We start from the raw sequence: 14,427 nt of genomic DNA on the forward strand, positions 1-14,427 counted from the left end.
AGCTCAAGAGCTGGCATTGTTGATTTCCATAGACTTATGAAAAATAGAGACACACGTAGCACCCAGCTTCTGAATTGACTTAGACATGTTCAGTGCTTTGCTGCTAAAGTTATGGGCCTCTCTCTTGTTTTCTAGGGGCAGTTGGCACTTCTACTCCAGAAGCCACCCCCCCCCAAAAAATGGCTTAAAAAGCAACTAGGAAGTCTCAAATCCAGAAAATGGATGTGTGACTCTACTCTTTATTATTATTATTATTTAAAAAACCAAATCTCTGTGTTGGTCTCCTTGCAGTTGTTTCAGTATTGATAAGTGGAGCTTAACATTTGTTGATAGTGTGCCTTGCTTGGAAACTGATGCATTGGACAATGGACACAAGCTTAGAAAGTTGGTTTTTTTTTTTTGTAAAGGCAGAAACAGAAATATTTATTATGAAGATAATTTTTAGGACTTGCACTCCAAATCTAAATCAGATTCAACAGTTAGCCCTAAGAGAAAATGAAAATAACGCCAGAAATGTATGGAGAAATACTTAGTCTGGATAGGTTTACTACATACCGTAAGTTAATGTTTAGCATTAAAGCACAGAATATATCAGAACACCTTTCAGCATTCAGAGTCGAACTTTTGATCCCCCTGGCCACTAAAACAGCAACTATTTTATAACCACAAAACAAGAGAACAAAATCCCAAAATAGTATAATTCTATTGCACAGTTCCAATATATTTACACCTCTTTTATAGTTCTATGCAGATACCAAGAATGGAATAAAACCACAGACTCTTCTGTCATTTATGTCTTTCTTCGTATTAGATGTTCTCTGCTGTTCAGCTCAGGCCGCAACACAATAATGTAGCATTTGGGGAAAAAGATGCAGCCCAGTAGCCCAGCACTGGAAGCCAAGATGGAAAAGACTTCAACAGCCACCATGTATTTTCCTCTTGTGCTCAGGTAAGTTGGGACAAAGGATACCCAAACACTGCAGAAGACCACCATGCTGAAGGTGATGAACTTGGCTTCATTGAAACTGTCAGGCAACTTCCTGGCTAGGAAGGCCACAATGAAGCTGACCATGGCAAGGAAGCCCATGTAGCCCAAGACGCAATAGAACATCAAGACCAAGCCTTCGTTACACTGGAGTACCATTTCTTCTGTCATTGTGTACATGTCTAAATCAGGGAATGGAGGAGAGGTTGCCAGCCACAGAGTGCAGATCCCTACTTGAATTTTGGAGCAAAAGAGGACAACGGAATAAGCCAGTCTTTTATCCACCCATTTCCTGATCCTGGATCCTGGTTTGGTAGCCATGAATGCCAAAACCACTGATATGGTTTTGGCCAAGATGCTGGAGAGGGCCACAGAGAAGACAATGCCAAAACTCGTTTGTCGGAGAAGGCAGGTCGCCTTATTTGGTGCTCCAAGGAACAGTAAAGAGGAGAGAAAACACAAGAGGAGGGAGACAAGGAGAACATAGGTGAGACTTCTGTTGTTGGCTTTGACTATGGGAGTGTCCCGGTGCTTAATGAAGATGCCAAAGACTAGAGCTGTGATCAGAGACAGCAATAGCGCAGAGAATGTTGAAATGATGGCCAAAGTTTCATCAAAGGCTAAGAAGTTTGGAATCTTAGGAATGCATTGATTCTTGCCATTGTTTGGATAGTGATCTTCTTGGCATATGAGACAAGTTTCCATTTCTAGAAGGGAGGAAAGCAATGCATCACAATCTGAACCAGTTACAGCTATTCTTAAAGACAACTTTTGTGAAGAGTCCACCTAGCCTAATATTTTTCTCCCGGAAGCCCTTCCAAAACTTCATGCCTAAAACATTTTAAACAGTTAAGTCGTGTTATCAAATTTGGACTTTTGTATGTGAAGGACATATGTTCTTTTTAATTCTTGTTTGCCTCGTTCTCCCCCCCCTGATCCTCATGAATCATTATAGCCAAGTACGTTTCCGAGCACAAATCAAAGTGTTGGTTTTGACCTTTAAAGCCCTAAACGGCCTCGGCCGGGTATACCTGAAGGAGCGTCTCCACCCCCATCGTTCTGCCCGGACGCTGAGGTCCAGCGCCGAGGGCCTTCTGGTGGTTCCCTCATTGCAAGAAGCAAAGCTACAGGGAACCAGGCAGAGGGCCTTCTCGGTAGTGGTGCCCGCCCTGTGGAACGCCCTCCCATCAGATGTCAAAGAGATAAACAACTACCTGACATTCAGAATACATCTTAAAGCAGCCCTGTTCAGGGAAGTTTTTAATGTATGACATTTTAGTGTATTTTTGGTCTCTGTGGAAGCCGCCCAGAGTAGCTGGGGAAACCCAGCCAGATTGACGGGGTACAAATAATAAATTATTATTATTATTATTATTTGAGAGCCAACTCTGCTAATTTTGACAAGACTTTTCAGCTTCTCTCAGTAAGCCTTGTTCTTAAAGGAGAATCACAATTTCTATTTCATCTCAAGTTAGTAGAACTTGATGGCAGAATGTAGTAACTTCATTTCTTAAAAAAAACATATTCTTCAAACTGGTTGAAACTTAAAATTGTATACATATTATTTATAACCAATGGAAAAAAAATACACAATGCCATCATTAAATCCTTGCCCCGCTTTAATGAGAACAAAATTGCAAAAGAGCTTCTCAGAGATTACTGCAATGTATTGTACTGTTTGATATATCTTAATGTGGCATGCCCTACCCTTCTCATTTGAGACCATCCCATCTGGACATGGAACGCAATCATAGCAGCAAAATTTAACTCCTTCCTTCTTTTTCTTTCCATAACCAGGATGGCAGATGTCATTACATTCTGAAAGCGGTGGCACCTATTCAAATATATTTGAAGAGTTTAATATTCAGAGAACATCTTGGAGCATTCATCAGATAATCTACTAATAAAGCAGAACACTAATCGTACAAAATATATTCTTCCTAATTGCACAGGTAGCACATTCAGGGCGATAATTACCTGCTGTATTAAACATCATCCAAACTGTAGAAGATTAGAATGTTAATACTTAGAATAACTAAGTAGGTTAGAATTCAATCTAATGCCATGAAGCAGAAATTTTAATCTGTTTTAGTATTTTGACTTTGGTATGTTTTAAAGTAGTTACGTTTCCCCCCTAGATTTTCTTGTTTGATCTCCTTGTAAAGCACTTGGAGGTATTTTTAACAATCAAGGAGAGCATGCAGTTTATGAAACAAACAAACAAACCAGCCAGCAAGCCAGCTTCAGGGATTTCACAGAAGAGAATGATGGACAACATCCTCTGACATTAATTGAGTTCTTGTTAGAGATGTTATTTCTGGATGGTGCACTTTTAATATTGTTGTCATTTGTATATTTACTGGTAGAACTTTCTGTACTTCTTAAAGGACAATATCTTCTGCCAGGTGGCTTACAAACATATCTTCATATGAATGTTGGTATTGGAGAGACCTTCTTGGGAGAAAAGCAATGACAAACCTAGACAGCATCTTAAAAAGTAGAGACATCACCTTGCCAACAAAGGTCCGTATAGTAAAAGCTATGGTTTTCCCAGTAGTGATGTATGGAAGTGAAAGCTGGACCATAAAGAAGGCTGATCGCCGAAGAATTGATGCTTTTGAATTATGGTGCTGGAGGAGACTCTTGAGAGTCCCATGGACTGCAAGAAGATCAAACCTATCAATTCTTAAGGAAATCAGCCCTGAGTGCTCACTGGAAGGACAGATCCTGAAGCTAAGGCTCCAATACTTTGACCACCTCATGAGAAGAGAAGACTCCCTGGAAAAGACCCTGATGTTGGGAAAGATGGAGGGCACAAGGAGAAGGGGACGGCAGAGGACGAGATGGTTGGACAGTGTTCTAGAAGCTACAAACATGAGTCTGACCAAACTGCGGGAGGCAGTGGAAGACAGGAGTGCCTGGCGTGCTCTGGTCCATGGGGTCATGAAGAGTTGGACACGACTAAACAACAACAACAACAATTGGAGAGACTGTGCAGTTATTTCCTCACCTGAGTCAAGCCTCTTTGCCATTTGATTCTGTCCTCATCAATGGTGAGTTGTTTCCCAGGAGGTGCCTGAGGATCCAGCCTTCCCACTTTGACCCTGATGTAGGATTGATTTGGGAAAGTGACCAAGTTGGTAATATCAAATTCAGCTACTAATTCTCCATGTTCATTAAATGTAATTTCATCTCCAGCGTTGTTGTTGAATGAGATCCTCTGCAGGAATGAATGGAGCTAGGTGGAGACATATTAAAAATGTATATAAAGTGCTGTGATAGTATTATTAAGATTGCTCCATAGCTTTTCTGGATGTATTTAAGCTCTTATCCTTTAGGAGGGAACACGCGTCCACTAGAACCAAACATTCTGCACCATTTACAACAGTTTGGCAAGTAGGAGGTGCTAATATGAGCTAACTGTACAGGCATGAGAACCCCCCCCTTTTTTTACTATTTTAAGTGCTGCCTCTCTCACCGTGGAAGAGACTGATTGTGCTCTTTAACAGCTAATTTATCAAAGTTTATTTTGTTAAGTACTCGCATCTAAAAGTACTGCCAGCTCACATAAAATATCAAAGCAGTGCACAGTATAAGATACCATCAATACTATACAAAAACCCACAAAATGACTGGTTCATCTAAAACTGAATGTGTCCCCCCCTCCACTTTACTGTCTATATTTTATCTTCTTCAATTGCTTTTTTACTTTTTATATAAAGTTTGAGTGTGTGTGTGTGTATATATATATATATATATATATATATATATATATATATATATATACATACAGTATATATACACACACACACACAGTGGTACCTCGGGTTAGGTACTTAATTCATTCCAGAGGTCAGTTCTTAACCTGAAACTGTTCTTAACCTGAAGCACCACTTTAGCTAACAGGGCTTCCTGCTGCTGCTGCGCCGCTGGAGCACGATATCTGTTCTTATCCTGAAGCAAAGTTCTTAACCTGAAGCACTATTTCTGGGTTAGCGGAGTCTGTAACCTGAAGCGTATGTAACCCAAGGTACCACTGTATATGAATAAAATGGTAAGAAAAGAAAATTATAAGAAAAAGAAAAGCAAACAACTGAATAGGCCAGTTGGCATAACAGAATGCTTTACAAAATTAACCATTGCCCTGCTAAATTCCAGAACGTGGCCAGGTTTTCTAGAGGAAAAGAACACTACCTGCCAGGGTTTCACATTTTGAGGAGACAGCATATCCGCAACCACCCTTCTTCTGTGGTTGGATCCAGCTGACTGCATAGCATGCAAAGCATGTGCCAAAGCATAGACAGCATTATAGATACTGTAGCTGTGGCCAGTCATGCTCATCTCAAAATATGGAGAAGGGAGGCTCTCCAGCATCTCCTCTCCAGTACACACTTTATCAGTGTTCATTGTCTCTGTGGAGTTTGAAACTGAACAAGTGAATGCCTGTTGCCAGAAACTATTTATGAAACCATCTCCTTCTGCCCAACCAGGATTTACATCTTGAATAAAATTTTGGAAGTCTGGAAGCTCCTTTGAGTGAATTGTGAAAGAGATAGCACCGTGGAATATTTGTATATCAGTCCCAAGAGTTTTCTGAATGCTGTGTAATGCAAAATCAATTTGGGCTGTTGTAATCCATACTTTTACTTCAGCGGACTTCTTATAGTGAGGAAACAGCAACTGAAACATCTTCAATGCCTTTATAGTACTTGCCAACCATAAAATCGTCCCAGTTTTCCCATATATAACAATTGCCTTGGCTTTGCTTGTCAAAAAAGCTGATGATAAAATTTTTGTATCTTTCATCAAATCAAATACGTCACCAGTGAAACGCAGATGGTTTACAACTCTTTCTGTGAATGCTGAACAGATCCCATTCTCGAAAAGCATTGGCTCTATGATCTGCAAGAAATGTTCTCCACCTTCATTATTCATAGTGACGAGCCCAACCCATTTCCATCTGAAATGAAGAAGTAGTTGAATAATTCCCTGGTACTGAAGGGCTTCATTGGGGACCATGCGGTAAAAGGATGGGAACTTAATTAGATTATTTGCTTGTGATTCAAATGAACCATATGAAATCTGGAAAAAAAGGCAACATGTAAGAATGGGAACAAGAGTGTGGATCACATTGCCATTTAACTGAATATTTTTTCACAGTGCAATTGTATATACTCCACAATTTTTTTGGAGAGCAATGCCCCCTCTACTTGCACACAAAACACAATCACAGACACACACATATAGTCTTGCTCAACTGTTTCTGAATATATTGATTCCTAGTAGTTTTTAATTTATTATTTTTGTTTATATTACTGTTTCACCATAAGGAGCCCAGGATAATGCACAATGAAATGTCAGTAAAATATAAAAACACCATAGCATTTACAGCAAATATTAAAACATCTAAAACCATCAAAACCAGAGGTCAGCAACCTTTTTCAGCAGGGGGCTGGTCCACTGTCCCTCAGACCATGTGGTGGGCCGGACTATATTTTGAAAAAAAATTATGAACAAAAACCTATGCCCCACAAATAACCCAGAGATGCATTTTAAATAAAAGGACACATTCTAGTCATGTAAAAACACGCTGATTCCTGGATCATCCACGGGCCTCATTGAGAAAGCGATAAGGCCTTAGGTTGTCTACCCCTGGTCAAAAGTCATTCAAGCAACGCAGCACTGTAGCACCCTGCTTGTGGTTAACGCTTAGCTGGAATGAAATATTCAACGCAGCAATAGAGAAATTAAAATAATAATTTATTTGTCAGACAAATAAATGTGAGGCACAGTGGTATATGGTTACCAAGCTCTGGCCTGGCCTCCTGCCATTATGGCCAGCACTTATATTCCCTCAGCCCAGCCCCCTTGCTCCTCCTTTGGCTGCCTCTGTCCAATCAGCCTGGTTAAAATTCCTATTGGCTGTTTGCTAGAACCAATCATAAAAGATACACCCATTTCCTATTACCTTTTATGGGAGACAAAGAGCTATATTTCCTTCTATTTATAATTGGCAAACAAATAGCCATTAATCTCTACAAGGCACCTTAATTACCAGATAACCTTTTGCCCTAGACTAGGCGCCTTAACTAACATTTCACCTTTTGCCCTATTGCCCTATTCACTCCAAAACAGATGGTGGCTAATTTTATCTGAACAGATCTTTTGTTCATCTTCCCACACAGCATCTATGAAAGAGCTCCTTCTTTGGAGGTCATATGTCAGGAGTGCTCTTGATGGTGTTTTTCCTGCTTGGCAGGGGTCCGGACCCAATGGCCCTCGTGGTCTATTCCAACTCTTCTATGATTCTATGATTCTATGAAATAAGAATCTTACTTTCTAAATCCTTTGCATAATTACATTTAAGCCAATATATTTCATACATAACATATATAGATTTTTAGAAGCAAAGATCTTGTCTAAGTAAAAAGGAACTTAGTAAAAGCTAGGTTCTCTAAGTTCTCTAAATTCTCTGAAGCTTCAAAGCAGCTTCAGAGAGAAGCCTCTTCCCTAGCCAGCTGCTGTTTGTATTAGCTCTTGCCCTTTTAACCTTAGGAAGATGTGGCTCAAGTTTAATGGGAGGCACAATAATTATTACTTTTTAATTGTGTTTTTGCAACCTTGATTGTATTCTATAATTTGTATGGTCAGTGTGACCTTTTGCTCCCAGCCTGTTTTATGACCGCAATAAACCAAAGGGGCCTCTGACAAAGACCTTGCCTGCTGGTTTCCTGTCTCGAAAGAAACATTTGTGAATTTAAGCTCATTTTTAGAATACAGGAATCTGATCAAAATATAAGCCTTGATTAAAATGCAGGCTATGATCAGATGCCTCAGCACAACAGTACGATAGCAGTACAGTACTTATCATTAATTTATACCCCACCCATCTGGCTGGGTTTCCCCAGCCACACTCTGGGCGGCTTCCAACAAAAGATTAAAAAGACATTAAAACATCAGTCATTAAAAACTTCCCTAAACAGGGCTGCCTTCAGTGCCAGATCTGTCTCCCCAGTGCCAGAACTACAACAAACAAAATTTTGATTGACTCCTGAACGTGAAGAATGTGGGGAAACTTCCTAGTTTCCCAGGGAGGATTTTCACAATTGGGACACCAACACTGGAAAAGCCCTGGTCCTTGTTATCATCTATTGGCTATGGCTGTTGGAAGGACATTAAGAATGACTTCCCCTACTGATCTCAAACCATGGATCAGTGGGTATTGAGGAAAGTACTGCTTGGTTAATGGGTCCTGAACTGCTTGGGGCTTTGTAAGTTAGCATCAACATCACCAGTTGAGCCCAGCAGTTCAGTATCCAGTGCCGTGCTTTCAGAGTTAATAATAATAATAATTTTTTTTAAATTTATATCCCACCCTCCCCGGCCAATACCAGGCTCAGGGCGGCTAACAATGAATATAAATACAGTAACAACATTTAAAAAAACCACAACCCCCCCCACAACAGCTGATTAAAATATAAGTTAGAATACAGTTTAAAATGCAGCTTAAAATGCAGCCTCGTTTTAGTGGTAGCCTATAGATCAAAGACATAAGGGGAGAAAACATCAAATATTCACTGGGGCCAACTATCTATGCTGGTCCTACATGGGTCAGCAAAAAGAGCTGAGGGAAAATTTATATACAAATCCCATATAAGGGGTTCCATTAGAAAAATTAAAAAATGAGAGGGTGGGGGTTAGACTGAGTCCAGCCCAAAGGCCAGGCGGAACAGCTCCATCTTGCAGGCCCTGTGGAAAGATGTCAAATCCTGCAAGGCCCTGATCTCCTGCGGTAGGGCGTTCCACCAGGCCGGGGCCAGAGCTGAAAAGGCCCTGGCCCTGGTTGAGGCCAATCTAACCTCCTTGGAGCACGGGACTTCCAAAGTGTTGTTATTTATGGACCTTAAGGTCCTCCGCGGGGCATACCAGGAGAGGTGGTCCCATAGGTATGGTCCCACCTAGAAGTCCCATTTAGCAATCTGTCACCTTCAGAATAATATTTCAACACATATTCTTGAGATCCTCACCCTTTTCATACACATTGTTGGGGGACCCATATTATATTCCCCAAACGTTTCCCATATATTTCAGCTCCTTTTGCTTTTCCCCAGTGCACCATTCCATATTTATGAATCAACAAATTTCTGCTGGAAAGAAAGAAGAAGAATGGATTACTGCACAGTGCCAAGTCTCTCTGTCTCTGATGCTCAGGCCCTACCTGTGGAATCTTGTACAGACCCAATATGTCTGCCATGCATGAAGTGGTATCAGAACTCAGTCCCCCGATGACTCCTATTACATTTTTCTGGATGCCACATTTGTAGTTGGGGACAAAATAATTTGTATTGAAGAGCAGGTCCAGAGTGGCCCTGTAGGTCATCCTTGAATCAGTATAGCTGTCATAGATGTGGAACCCAAGAGTGACATTGGGCAGGAACCTGGGATTCTTATTGATCTCATCAACAGCAAACACCAAGACCAAGATGTGCTGGTAGAATTTTGTCAGCATTCTGCAAATAAAACGACTTGCTATTTGATGGGAAAATAAGACCGAGTTTCATAAAAAACATTGTTGTCTCCATTTATACACCGCCCACAACTAAGTCACACATCCATCTGCATTGTAATTGAGGTGATGCAAAGCATATTTCAGGCTGATTGCTAAAAGGCAGACTTGTAGTAAAATAGCTGTGATTCCTCGAATTTTTTTGTTTTATTGGAATTTTATTTACAGCATAACATAAACCCCCACCCCCCAATACACAAATCCACACTCATTAAATGTGAACATAACATACAATGAGCATAACAGACAACAATACAAACAACCAAATAAAAGACTTCCTTTATCCTGTATCTGGCCTCCTTATTTGCTTCTTATAAACTGTTTCCTTTATAAATAATTATTAAGATTTTTCTAATTATAACTTAAATATCCACAAAGTCTCCTGCAGACATTAATCGAAACAAGTCCAGGTATGTATTTTAGGGCACTGTTTTGTGAAGTATTCTCTGCATTTTCCCCATGCTTTTTGAAACTCTTGTCTAGTGTAATCTCTAATTACCTCTGTTAATCTGGCCAGTTCAATATACTCTAACAGTTTGTCTTGCCATTCCATTTTTGTTGGCACAGTTTCTTTTTTCCAGTTTTTAGCATAGAGGAATATTTTCTGATCTTCTCTTGCTATACCTGTGTCCATTATCCCTAGTAGAAAAGCTTCTGTATTTTTCATGAAGTTATACTTAAACATTTTTTAAGCTCATCATATACTGTGTTCCAGAAGCTTTTGATTTTTTCACAGGTCCACCAAACATGTATAAGTGTCCCCTCTGTTTTACCACACCTCCAGCACAGATTTGTTTTTGTCTTATACATTTTAGCTATTTTGGTAGGTGTTAAGTACCATCTATAAAACATCTTGATTAGGTTTTCCCTCAATAGAGTGCCATCTAGTCTCTATATGAGGGAAAATAGCTGTGATTCCTGCATTTCAGACTAGATTTGCACTCTGAGACCCTCCCAAAGCTGCAGTTCTATGATTCTAACTCTGGTGGTCTAAAGGGGAGGTTGGCTGAGCATAGGGGAATTCTCTGGTTTGTCCAGGAACCCACTTCCCTGCACAATACAGAACCCAGGAAAGCTGCAAAAAGTCCTGTCCTCTAACTACTTTTTTCAAAGCAACTGAAGCACCTTACAGTCAGATAGAAAAATATAAAGATAAATGAAATTTAAATGGACCATTTACTTACAAGGGGTTATCAATCATGACCTGAGAAGGGTGTTCATTGAATAAAACCTTGGGAAACACATAATGGATATGAGATGACATCCCACCAACAAGGAGATCGCCTGACTCATACCACTCATGATGAATATGTGCAGGATTGCTTTGGGTGCACTTCAAACTATGCTCTTTGCACCCCAAGTTGGGGAGCAGGAACAGCAGCAGCAGCAGCAGCACCAACATCCTGATTTCAAACTTTATTCTATGCATGGGCTTTCCTTCCTCTCTGTCTCTTTCCAACATGGTTGCTATTTTCAGCCTGATTTGAACAAGATGGCTTGGTGGCAGCAGAATCTGCCAAGGGATTTCTCAAGTGGACATATACCCACTTTATCCGTGATTTCAACATTGTCAGAAAAGCATGCCTTGGATATCAAATAAGTAACACTGATCTGAAGCTTTAGCTATGCTAGGATTATTATTGATTAAATTTCTATAGTGCCTTTCGTCTAAAGAACACAGGGCAGTTTACAACATAAAAACACAAAATGCATAACTTAATAGTAATAAAATACCGCTACCCCCACTACAATGAAAGAAGGAACCTGAACAGCTTAACAGAGCCTGATCACTCTCTTGTTCTTTATCCGATCTGGCCATGGATTACTGAAGTGTTTATAATCATTTTAGCCTTGCTTGTTGATTTCCCCCTGTCTCCCTACCGTCTTCCGGAGCTTTGGCTGGGTGAATTGATTACTGTAATCTTAATAATTACAGGGGAAAGAATCACTACTGAAATGCTTTGGGATGATGTAATGTGTCATCATTTGGCGCTCTGCCAAAGGAAACTTATTTGTTAGAGCAGAGATTATGGAGGGGAGAGCCAAGGATATCTAGTCCAACCCTCTGCTGATAGAGGGCCTCCACAGCTACAAAACCTGTAATACATGACCATCAGAATATTGTTGTGAGTGGTGTGAGATTCCAGGGGGTTCCAGGCACTTGCCCAGGGTTCGTGTTTCCTTTTGGGAATGAGACATGGTTGAGATTGTGGTGTCTTTATGATATATGGTTTATTAGCACATATATACAACCTGACCCTGCAATGGAGCATTATCACCCTCAAAGGGACTTGTTTTGCCCATAGCCACAGACTTGGATTAGATAGAAATGAAACTCTTTTTTTTTGAAATAATTTTTACTTTATTTTACAAATTCGTTCATATTCAAAATCACAGATATTAAAAATTACACAAGATTCTTCCGGATCTCAAGACCTCCCTCCTCCCCTCCGTGGGTTCTTTGTGGTGTCTTTATGATACAGTGGCACCTCAGGTTACATACGCTTCAGGTTACAGACTCCGCTAACCCAGAAATAGTACCTCGGGTTAAGAACTTTGCTTCAGGATGAGAACAGAAATCATGCGGCAGCGGCAGCACAGCAGCAGCAGGAGGCCCCATTAGCTAAAGTGGTGCTTCAGGTTAAGAACAGTTTCAGGTTAAGAATGGACCTCCGGAACGAATTAAGTACTTAACCCGAGGTACCACAGTATATGGTTCATTAGCACATATATACAACATGACCCTGCAACGGAAGGCTTCACAGCATCAACACCCCAAAAGGGGCTTGTTTAGCCCATAGCCACAGCCTTTGATTAGATACAAATGAAACATTCCCGCCCCCCCCCCCCGTCTCCAGCTTTTCGCTTTTCCCCTCCATTTTACATCACTGCCCTCCAAACTCTACTCTAAACTCTGGCTTTATCTGTTGAGGGATGGAGCCCCACCCATTTCCCTTCTCACACTGAGCCGCTTAATCCTTCTTAATGACTCATCACCCAGGTGATCACCTCATCAGTAAGGGAGCCTGGCCTATATTTGAACACTTGCTGGACCCTGGGGTTCAGGAAGCTAGTCTGGCTTGATTAACTTTTAACACTTGCTGGATCCAGGGATTAGAAGGGTCAGGACCCCAATTTATCACTCCAAACTCATAACAATATGAACAGACCCCCAGCTTACACTAGATTTTCAATATTTTTAAATGGGAAAAAATGACATCTTAGGTTAGAACAGTGAAACACAAAACAATGCAACAGAGTATCATGAAAAAAGAACAACACTTTTCTCTATGTGTCTAGTTTTCTACAGCTGGGCTACATCCTTTAACCAGTGTAACAGCCATAGTTTGATTCCTTCACATGGCTCCTATTCATTAATACCTCTGTTATGAGGGTTCATGGTTAACCTACATTTTGTGTTTGTAACTGGAGAAGAAGCTGGCCTAACCTGCAGTGTACTCTGGGTAATCACCTCCTCTGCCCATGTCTTTCTGACCCTCCCTAGCAATTGCTGTGTGACAGGAGCCTTAATAATTAAATGACTGAAAATGCTGAGTCGCAGTGATGATGATAATGAAATACATGAGCAATGGAAACATCCCTGAATGCAGATTTTACAGCTTGAGAGCCGTGTCTCCAGAGAGAGGCTAACTCAGTCAAATATAGATACGTAAATCTGGGATGAGTAAAACTATAGCATGCCATGGGGCAAGCCTACCTATGCATCAACATTCCTCCTTGTTGCATCACAAACATGCCCACTTCTGGTACCCAAAATCCTATAGAGAAGTTCAGATTTTAGCCTTGTTGGTCACTATTCCTATTTCTGGGTCCTGGGTCCAGCACATCCTTTTTCTTTCTTTTCTTTTCCTTTTTCTTTTTCTTATTATTAAAGATTTCTTAGTTTACAAAAGTATGTGCAAATTCTCTTTTTTCAAGTTACATTTTCTACAGGTCAGTTTCATTTGTTGAGACTTTAGTGTTACATTAGGAAGAAAAAAGGGGGGGAGAAAGGTGGAGGGGACCATGATGGGTGGGGTCTGGTGGCGATGTTTCTCTTTTGCTTAATGTACGTGTGGGGTTTTGTGTTAAAACACCCACCCACCCCACTCACTCATGAAAACAAAGTTCACCACAGCCAATCACAAACAAGCAACCACAACCTAGGCCAACCCCAACCTCTCTCACCACCAAAGGAACAGAAGCGAATAGCAAAGAGAACCTACACAAACGACACTGACACTAAAGTCCAGCACATCCTTATGCCCACACAGCTGCAGAAGTTGCTCTAGTCAGTGGTTGGATAGGTAAACTCTGCATTGATCACTATCTTCTTGGGAGCAGAGCTGGCCCAAGACATTTTGGTGTCTGAGGTAAGCCACAAAAGGGCACCCCCATCCTCTCCAGGGATGCCAACAACATAAGTGAAACTACAAACATGTCTGTTGATTACATATTTCTCTCTATCGGCTGCTATCTATTGTTGAATTCAGACCTTTCCAAAATAATGTAACTTTTTAAATTTAGCTTTTTAAATTCATATATCACTTAGTCAAAAAATATACTGTAATACATATATTATCTCTACATCTCATTCATACCAGCTATCTAATCAGAATAGCTATAGAATAATGCTGATGTTTCTCTTTCTCTTTTGGAGTTTCAGTTATTTAAGCTGAACTTTGTATCCACTTTAGCTGAACATTTGCCTCAGTTGATCAGAAAGGGCTCTTAAAAGAACAGGCAACCATTTTGCAGTTTAGAAACAAAGCACAAAATTGCTGAAATGGTTTCATTTGGTCACCTTGTCCTCATTCATTCACATTTTATGAAGTTTCACTGTAGAATACCAACTTGAAAATCACAGATTCTAATA

The 14,427-nt window shown here is 40.4% G+C and overlaps 2 protein-coding genes across 2 annotated transcripts; both read right to left on the minus strand.

The window, feature by feature from the left end:
* Positions 1 to 462: 462 nt before the first annotated feature.
* LOC310747167 (vomeronasal type-2 receptor 26-like) lies at positions 463 to 1,882 on the minus strand. Its single transcript, XM_083581521.1, has one exon. The coding sequence runs from the start codon at positions 1,688 to 1,690 to the stop codon at positions 791 to 793; it is 900 nt and encodes a 299-aa protein (XP_083437647.1). The 5' UTR covers positions 1,691 to 1,882; the 3' UTR covers positions 463 to 790.
* Positions 1,716 to 6,157, minus strand: LOC310748522 (vomeronasal type-2 receptor 116-like; the record flags this gene model as incomplete). Its single annotated transcript, XM_083584353.1, has 4 exons — positions 5,180 to 6,157; positions 3,996 to 4,223; positions 2,693 to 2,819; positions 1,716 to 1,816 (listed from the first exon to the last, which is right to left on the minus strand). The coding sequence occupies exons 1-4, from the start codon at positions 6,002 to 6,004 to the stop codon at positions 1,716 to 1,718; spliced, it is 1,281 nt and encodes a 426-aa protein (XP_083440479.1). The 5' UTR covers positions 6,005 to 6,157.
* Between the last annotated feature and the right edge of the window lie 8,270 nt (positions 6,158 to 14,427).

The sequence above is a fragment of the Podarcis filfolensis genome (genome assembly GCF_964270895.1).
Source record: "Podarcis filfolensis genome assembly, chromosome: 13".
Lineage (NCBI taxonomy): Eukaryota > Metazoa > Chordata > Lepidosauria > Squamata > Lacertidae > Podarcis > Podarcis filfolensis.

Coding starts and splice junctions, on each gene's coding strand:
- LOC310747167 (XM_083581521.1), bottom strand. CDS start 1,690: ATGGAAACTTGTCTCATATGCCAAGAAGATCACTATCCAAACAATGGC.